Source organism: Oncorhynchus gorbuscha, unplaced genomic scaffold, assembly GCF_021184085.1.
Source record: "Oncorhynchus gorbuscha isolate QuinsamMale2020 ecotype Even-year unplaced genomic scaffold, OgorEven_v1.0 Un_scaffold_4402, whole genome shotgun sequence".
Lineage (NCBI taxonomy): Eukaryota > Metazoa > Chordata > Actinopteri > Salmoniformes > Salmonidae > Oncorhynchus > Oncorhynchus gorbuscha.
This window is the reverse complement of record NW_025748424.1, coordinates 25,522-35,148: the sequence shown is the minus strand read 5'-3', so window position 1 is coordinate 35,148 and position 9,627 is coordinate 25,522. Positions and strand designations below refer to the sequence as shown.

Here is a 9,627-nt window from a genome sequence, read left to right as displayed (position 1 = left end):
CCACTAACCTGTGTAGATCATCATCCTCCAGACAGGATGTAGAACCCACTAACCTGTGTAGATCATCATCCTCCAGGACAGTCAGGATGTAGAACCCACTAACCTGTGTAGATCATCATCCTCCAGACAGTCAGGATGTAGAACCCACTAACCTGTGTGGATCATCATCCTCCAGACAGTCAGGATGTAGAACCCACTAACCTGTGTGGATCATCATCCTCCAGACAGTCAGGATGTAGAACCCACTAACCTGTGTGGATCATCATCCTCCAGACAGTCAGTCAGGATGTAGAACTCACTAACCTGTGTGGATCATCATCCTCCAGACAGTCAGGATGTAGAACCCACTAACCTGTGTGGATCATCATCCTCCAGACAGTCAGGATGTAGAACCCACTAACCTGTGTGGATCATCATCCTCCAGACAGTCAGGATGTAGAACCCACTAACCTGTGTGGATCATCATCCTCCAGACAGTCAGGATGTAGAACCCACTAACCTGTGTGGATCATCATCCTCCAGACAGTCAGGATGTAGAACCCACTAACCTGTGTGGATCATCATCCTCCAGACAGTCAGGATGTAGAACCCACTAACCTGTGTGGATCATCATCCTCTAGACAGTCAGTCAGGATGTAGAACCCACTAACCTGTGTGGATCATCATCCTCCAGACAGTCAGTCAGGATGTAGAACCCACTAACCTGTGTGGATCATCATCCTCCAGACAGTCAGGATGTAGAACCCACTAACCTGTGTGGATCATCATCCTCCAGACAGTCAGTCAGGATGTAGAACCCACTAACCTGTGTAGATCATCATCCTCCAGACAGTCAGGATGTAGAACCCACTAACCTGTGTGGATCATCATCCTCCAGACAGTCAGGATGTAGAACCCACTAACCTGTGTGGATCATCATCCTTCAGACAGTCAGGATGTAGAACCCACTAACCTGTGTGGATCATCATCCTCCAGACAGTCAGTCAGGATGTAGAACCCACTAACCTGTGTGGATCATCATCCTCCAGACAGTCAGGATGTAGAACCCACTAACCTGTGTGGATCATCATCCTCCAGACACTCAGTCAGGATGTAGAACCCACTAACCTGTGTGGATCATCATCCTCCAGACAGTCAGGATGTAGAACCCACTAACCTGTGTGGATCATCATCCTCCAGACAGTCAGGATGTAGAACCCACTAACCTGTGTGGATCATCATCCTCCAGACAGTCAGGATGTAGAACCCACTAACCTGTGTGGATCATCATCCTCCAGACAGTCAGGATGTAGAACCCACTAACCTGTGTGGATCATCATCCTTCAGACACTCAGTCAAGATGTAGCTGGTCTTCTCCCCTTCTTTGGTCAACCCCTGTCAATCAAATAACAATATCAAGGTCAACCCCTGTCAATCAAATAACAACATCAAGGTCAACCCCTGTCAATCAAATAACAACATCAAGGTCAACCCCTGTCAATCAAATAACAACATCAAGGTCAACCCCTGAGAATGATGTGTTTGAACAAGGCTTAAGGCTTGATTAGCGTACATAACACACAGTTCACATATAACTAAAAACAGATTGTTATTGTGACTTTGCCCCAAGGCAAGCTGAGAGAGCCCGGAGGATGAGACTAGTCTGTTGACTTACTGTAGTGGTATAGTGGATGAGGTACTGTAGTGTTACGGTGGATGAGGTACTGTAGTGGTATGGTGGATGAGGTACTGTAGTGGTATGGTGGTTGAGGTACTGTAGTGGTATGGTGGTTGAGGTACTGTAGTGGTATGGTGGATGAGGTACTGTAGTGGTATGGTGGATGAGGTACTGTAGTGGTATGGTGGATGAGGTACTGTAGTGGTATGGTGGTTGAGGTACTGTAGTGGTATGGTGGATGAGGTACTGTAGTGGTATGGTGGATGAGGTACTGTAGTGTTACGGTGGTTGAGGTACTGTAGTGGTATGGTGGATGAGGTACTGTAGTGGTATGGTGGATGAGGTACTGTAGTGGTATGGTGGATGAGGTACTGTAGTGTTATGGTGGATGAGGTACTGTAGTGGTATGGTGGTTGAGGTATTGTGGTGTTATGGTGGATGAGGTATGGTGGATGAGGTACTGTAGTGTTATGGTGGTTGAGGTACTGTAGTGTTATGGTGGATGAGGTACTGTAGTGTTATGGTGGATGAGGTATGGTGGTTGAGGTACTGTAGTGTTATGGTGGATGAGGTACTGTAGTGTTATGGTGGATGAGGTATGGTGGTTGAGGTACTGTAGTGTTATGGTGGATGAGGTACTGTAGTGTTATGGTGGATGATGTATGATGGTTGAGGTACTGTAGTGGTGTGGTGGTTGAGGTACTGTAGTGTTATGGTGGATGAGGTATGGTGGTTGAGGTACTGTAGTGGTATGGTGGTTGAGGTACTGTAGTGTTATGGTGGATGAGGTATGGTGGATGAGGTACTGTAGTGGTATGGTGGTTGAAGTACTGTAGTGGTATGGTGGATGAGGTACTGTAGTGTTATGGTGGATGAGGTACTGTAGTGTTATGGTGGATGAGGTATTGTGGTGTTACGGTGGATGAGGTACTGTAGTGGTATGGTGGTTGAGGTATGGTGGTTGAGGTACTGTAGTGTTATGGTGGATGAGGTATGGTGAATGAGGTACTGTAGTGTTATGGTGGATGAGGTATGGTGGATGAGGTACTGTAGTGTTATGGTGGATGAGGTACTGTAGTGTTATGGTGGATGATGTATGGTGGATGAGGTACTGTAGTGTTATGGTGGATGAGGTACTGTAGTGTTATGGTGGATGAGGTATGGTGGATGAGGTACTGTAGTGGTATGGTGGATGAGGTACTGTAGTGTTATGGTGGATGAGGTACTGTAGTGTTATGGTGGATGAGGTACTGTAGTGTTATGGTGGATGAGGTATGGTGGATGAGGTACTGTAGTGGTATGGTGGTTGAGGTACTGTAGTGTTATGGTGGATGAGGTATGGTGGATGAGGTATTGTGGTGTTATGGTGGATGAGATGAGGGATGAGGTACTGTAGTGTTATGGTGGTTGAGGTACTGTAGCGGTATGGTGGTTGAGGTATGGTGGATGAGGTATTGTGGTGTTATGGTGGATGAGGTATGGTGGATGAGGTACTGTAGTGTTATGGTGGTTGAGGTACTGTAGTGGTATGGTGGTTGAGGTACTGTAGTGTTATGGTGGTTGAGGTACTGTAGTGGTATGGTGGTTGAGGTACTGTAGTGGTATGGTGGTTGAGGTACTGTAGTGGTATGGTGGTTGAGGTACTGTAGTGGTATGGTGGATGAGGTACTGTAGTGTTACGGTGGATGAGGTACTGTAGTGGTATGGTGGTTGAGGTACTGTAGTGGTATGGTGGTTGAGGTACTGTAGTGGTATGGTGGATGAGGTACTGTAGTGGTGTGGTGGTTGAGGTACTGTAGTGGTGTGGTGGTTGAGGTACTGTAGTGTTATGGTGGATGAGGTACTGTAGTGGTATGGTGGTTAAGGTACTGTAGTGGTATGGTGGTTGAGGTACTGTAGTGTTATGGTGGATGAGGTATGGTGGATGAGGTACTGTAGTGGTATGGTGGTTGAGGTACTGTAGTGGTATGGTGGTTGAGGTACTGTAGTGTTATGGTGGGTGAGGTACTGTAGTGGTATGGTGGATGAGGTATGGTGGTTGAGGTACTGTAGTGTTATGGTGGATGATGTATGGTGGATGAGGTACTGTAGTGTTATGGTGGATGAGGTACTGTAGTGTTATGGTGGATGAGGTATGGTGGTTGAGGTACTGTAATGGTATGGTGGATGAGGTACTGTAGTGGTATGGTGGATGAGGTAAGGCTCATGTGGGTGTATATAATGTTGAACCTGTACAGGTTGCTCATCCCTCCAGACCATGGCCTCTCCATCACTCTCCCAGCTCAGGATGAGGTGTGGTGGATGAGGTACTGTAGTGTTATGGTGGATGAGGTGTGGTGGTTGAGGTACTGTGGTGTTATGGTGGATGAGGTACTGTGGTGGTATGGTGGATGAGGTACTGTAGTGGTATGGTGGATGAGGTACTGTAGTGGTATGGTGGATGAGGTACTGTAGTGGTGTGGTGGTTGAGGTACTGTAGTGGTATGGTGGATGAGGTAAGGCTCATGTGGGTGTATATAATGTTGAACCTGTACAGGTTGCTCATCCCTCCAGACCATGGCCTCTCCATCACTCTCCCAGCTCAGATGGACCTGCTTCCCTCTCCAGGAGTCTGGGATCCTCAGAGATACTTTAAACCAGCATGTCCACCATCTGTAATAAAACATTACTCATACTAGTTTGTTGGTTCTCTGGTTTGTTCGTTCTTTTGCACGCTCATTCACCAACTCACTCCACTAATTCACTCACTCAGTTACTCATTCATTCATTTGTTAATTAATTCACTCACTCACTCATTCACTCACTCACTCACTCACTCACTCATTCACTCATTCACCCACTCACTCACTCACTCATTCACTCACTCACTCACTCATTCACTCACCCACTCACTCATTCACCCACTCACTCACTCATTCACTCACTCACTCACTCATTCACTCACTCACTCACTCATTCACTCACTCATTCACCCACTCACTCACTCATTTCCTCACTCACTCACTCATTCACTCACCCACTCACTCATTCACTCACTCACTCACTCATTCACTCACTCATTCACTCACTCATTCACTCATTCACTCACTCACCCATTCACTCACTCATTCACTCACTCACTCATTCACTCACTCACTCACTCATTCACCCACTCATTCACTCACTCACTCATTCACTCACTCACTCACTCACTCACTCACTCACTCACTCACTCACTCACTCACTCATTCACTCACTCACTCACTCACTCACTCACTCACTCACTCATTCACTCACTCATTCATGGTATTTAACCAAACATGATGGTCGAAGAGAGCTACTAAATATTCCAGTCCTTACGTAGGTCCAAAGGTATCACCAACTTGATAGGGCTCAAAGTTCAGTTTGACAGCCTCTTGGAAAGGGATCCGTTGCTGTGACAGAGACGAGGAGATGGACTCCAGGGGACAGGCGTCTCCATATAGTCTGGAAACAAGTCATGTCGTAAGAAACGTGTTTTTATATGACTCAGATCGCCACATAAAGTGCTGTCAGTGTCTCGTAACCAGATCCAGAAGGGGGATTCATTACCCAGAAAACAATAGCTATTACAAGGAGCAGTTTCTCTCTTCACCCGCGGACAATTCAAACATTTTGCACAATAAATAGAACTTCCATCTGCCCAACAAAACATTGCTACTTAGCTGGGCATATTGAGTGGGTAATGGGCATGCATTTTATTGCACTTGACCGCTAGCTAAGAAATAACATTTACCTTCCCCTAAGGTTGCAGTCGGTGAAATAAATCTCAGATATGAATTTTTCAGCTCGTTCCAGAAGAGTCCGTCGGTTCTTCAGTACCGGTTGATGATACATCACTAATAATATCTCTGGTCAATGTTCGGAGAATCAATGAATTATCCACTGTTTCGTTAAGTTTAGAGAAACAACAAGGAAGGGACCATGTGGACCCGGAAGTACAATAGAAATACTATTGTATTTGCGTTGATCAGCCGCTAGATGTCGCTGTTGTTAACATGTCACTAACGTTCTAGGCCGTATGATTAGCCCCCCACTACCATACTATTTGGGGGGTAAGTAATCTTACTGCATAGTGCACTAATAATTGTATGATATGAGTATAATATGAGAAAGAATATCAAATGTCAACATTTATTTAAACCAAAGGATTTGAAAAACCATACATATGTTATTCATGTAAAATGAGACAACTAGCACAGAGAGACTGAGTACACCATTCCCATTACCTTTATGGTCCTTCCAAAACTAGAAGTGCCTATGTAGATGGTACATGTTATAATCTGTAGATGGTACATGTTATAATCTGTAGATGGTACATGTTATAATCTGTAGATGGTACATGTTATAATCTGTAGTTGGTACATGTTCTCATCACTGACTGGTACATCACTCATCACTGTCAAACGCTCCCTGAAACACTTCAGCGAGCAAGCCTTTCTAATCGACCAGGCCGGGGTATCCTGGAAGGATATTGATCTCATCCCGTCAGTAGAGGATGCCTGGATATTTTTTTTAATGCCTTCCTAACCATCTTAAATAAACATGCCCCATTCAAGAAATTTAGAACCAGGAACAGATATAGCCCTTGTTCTCCCCAGACCTGACTGCCCTTAACCCACACAAAAACATCCTATTGCGTTCTGCATTAGCATCGTACAGCCCCTGTGATATGCAGCTGTTCAGGGAAGCTAGAAACCATTATACACAGTCAGTCAGGAAAGCAAAGGCCAGCTTTTTCAAGCAGAAATTTGCTTCCTGCAACACTAACTCAAAAAAGTTCTGGGACACTGTAAAGTCCATGGAGAATAAGAACACCTCCTCCCAGGCAATAAATAGCAATACATAGGCCATAGTGGCAAAATAATTATAATTTAGCAAATAAACACTGGAGTGAAAGATGTGTCGAAGATGAATGTGCAAGTAGAGATACTGGGGTGCAAAGGAGCAAAAAAAGATATCACAATATGGGGATGAGGTAGTTAGGTGGGCCATTTACAGATGGGCTATGTACAGGTGCAATGATTGGTAAGCTGCTCTGACAGCTGCTGCTTAAAGTTAGTGAGGGAGATATAAGTGTCACGCCCTGACCAAAGTTCCTTTTTTATGTCTCTATTTTGGTTTGGTCAGGGCGTGAGTTGGGGTGGGCATTCTATGTTGTTTTTCTATGTTTTCTTTTCTATGTGTTTGGCCTGGTATGGTTCCCAATCAGAGGCAGCTGTCTATCGTTGTCTCTGATTGAGAACCATACTTAGGCAGCCTTTTCCCACCTGGTGTTTGTGGGTATAGTTGTTTCCTGTTTTGTGTTTTCACCTTTCAGGACTGTTTCAATTTTCATTTCTTACATTCACTTTGTTATTTTCGTGTTTTTGTGTTCTGTTATAATAAATAATCATGGACACTTACCACTCTGCGTTTTGGTCCGATCCTTCCTACTCCTCATCCGATGAAGACGAAGATCGTTACAATAAGTCTCCAGTTTCAGTGATTTTTATCTTTTTTTGCAATTCGTTCCAGTCATTGGCAGCAGAGAACTGGAAGGAAAGGAGGCCAAAGGGGGAGTTGGCTTTGGGGGTGACCAGTGAGATATACCTGCTGGAGTGCGTGCTACAGGTTGGTGTTATCGTAACTAGTGTGCTGAGATAAGTTTGGTGGGTTTGGTGACGAATATGAAGCGAGAGCCAGCCAACGAGAGCATACAAGGTGCAGTGGTGGGTAGTATATGGGGCTTTGCTGACAAAACGGATGGCACTGTGATAGACTGCATCCAATTTGCTGAGTAGAGTGTTGGAGGCTATTTTGTAAATTACATCGCCAAAGTTAAGGATTGGTAGGAATGTCAGTTTTACAAGGATATGGTTGGTAGCATGAGTGAAGGATGCTTTGTTGTGAAATAGGAAGCCGATTCTAGATTTCATTTTGGATTGGAGATGCTTAATGTGAGTCTGGAAGAAGTATACAGAACGGTGTCGTCTGCGTAGAGGTGGATCAGAGAATCACCAGCAGCAAGAGCGACATCATAAGCTACGAACACAATTGCATTTTATCGATGGCAATTTGAATGCACAGAGATACCGTGATGAGATCCTGAGGGCCATTGTCGGGCCATTCATCCAACACCATGTTTCAGCTTGATAAAGTACGGCCCCATGTTCTGGAAGCTGAAAATGTCCCAGTTCTTCCATGGCCTGAATACTCACCAGACATTTCACCCATTGAGCATGTTTGGGATGCTCTGGAACAATGTGTACGACAGCCTGTTCCAGTTAGGGCCAATATCCACTTCACACACAGCCATTGAAGAGTGGGACAACATTCCACAGGCCACAATCGGCAGCCTGATCAACTCTATGTGAAGGAGGTGTGTTGTGCTGCATGAGGCAAATGGTGGTGACACCAGATACTGACTGGTTTTCTGATCCACATCCCTACCTAGGTATCTGTGACTAACAGATGCATATCTGTATTCCCAGTCCTCTGAAATCCATAGATTAGTGCCTAATACATTTATTTAAATTGACTGAAAACCTTCTCTGAACTGTAACTCAGTAAAACCTTTTTGAAGTTGTTGTATGTTGCGTTAAAGTTTTGTTCAGTATAGTTTTAATAATCAGATTCTTCTTAAAAATAATAATCACTCAGATGTTTACAAAAATATAACGCAAAGTAACAAGGACCCAATATGGTCCCGCTTGAAATGACATGCATCTCATTAAGGCTTCAGAAAGCCTTCATAAACACACTACATCAATGTGTCACAAAGCATCTATTACTGTATGTCATGCTCTATAAAGGCTTTATAAAGGGTGGCATAACTGTGGGACATAACCATTAATGTCAAATGTAACATAACCCATTAGGTCAAATATGACATAAACCTGTGCTTTATAAAGGGTGGCATAAGCAACGCTGAATAAAGGCCTTGTAAATTATATTACATTGTATTCATAACCCTGTCATGCATCTTGGTAGAGCATTTCAACACCAGGACAGTGGGTTCAATTCCCGGGTCCACACATACGTAGAAATGTATTCACGCGTGACTGTAAGTCGCTTTGGCTCAAAGTGTCTGCAAAATAGCATATATTACTTTAAAGCATTTCTGGCATTGTCCAGCTTCAATCGCTCCTGGGTGCAGAGTCAATATTGGACCTGACCTCAACTTTACCCAAAATGCTGTGCTGCAGGATGACACTCCAAAGTTGGAAGGCCTTTTAAAATATTTGTTTGCAAAATTCAGTTTTTCCCCCAAATTCCGTTCTCTGTTTTCCAGGTTTCTGATTTTCCCAAATGTTTTGTGGTTCCACCCGTTTTTCACACTTAAAGACCTGACTGGGTCCAGCACCATGGATAGTTATATTGTTCTGTTAAAGACCTGACTGGGTCCAGCACCATGAGGTATGGATCGATTTTGTTGTGTTTTGTGGAGGAACATGTAACTTGGTTCGAGACCAATTAAAGACACTTTAATTTCTGGTACAGTACAGGGACATGATACTTCAGTGCTGCAGCAAACTACAGTGGTACAGTAGACTACAGTGGTACAGTAGACAACAGTGGTACAGTAGACAACAGTAGACTACAGTGGTACAGTAGACTACAGTAGACTACAGTGGTACAGTAGACTACAGTGGTACAGTAGACTACAGTGGTACAGAAGACAACAGTAGACTACAGTGGTACAGTAGACTACAGTGGTACAGTAGACTACAGTGGTACAGTAGACAACAGTAGACAACAGTGGTACAGTAGACTACAGTAGACTACAGTGGTACAGTAGACAACAGTAGACAACAGTGGTACAGTAGACTACAGTAGACTACAGTGGTACAGTAGACAACAGTAGACTACAGTGGTACAGTAGACTACAGTGGTACAGTAGACAACAGTAGACTACAGTGGTACAGTAGACTACAGTAGACTACAGTGGTACAGTAGACTACAGTAGACAA

General features: G+C 44.2%; 1 protein-coding gene across 1 annotated transcript; it reads right to left on the bottom strand.

Moving 5' to 3' along the window:
- Positions 1 to 1,303: 1,303 nt before the first annotated feature.
- LOC124028539 (alpha-mannosidase 2C1-like) lies at positions 1,304 to 5,613 on the bottom strand (the record flags this gene model as incomplete). Its single annotated transcript, XM_046340581.1, has 4 exons — positions 5,412 to 5,613; positions 4,997 to 5,122; positions 4,186 to 4,309; positions 1,304 to 1,374 (listed from the first exon to the last, which is right to left on the bottom strand). Coding segments are annotated over exons 1-4 (422 nt in total), but the record flags the coding sequence as incomplete, so codon positions are not given.
- Between the last annotated feature and the right edge of the window lie 4,014 nt (positions 5,614 to 9,627).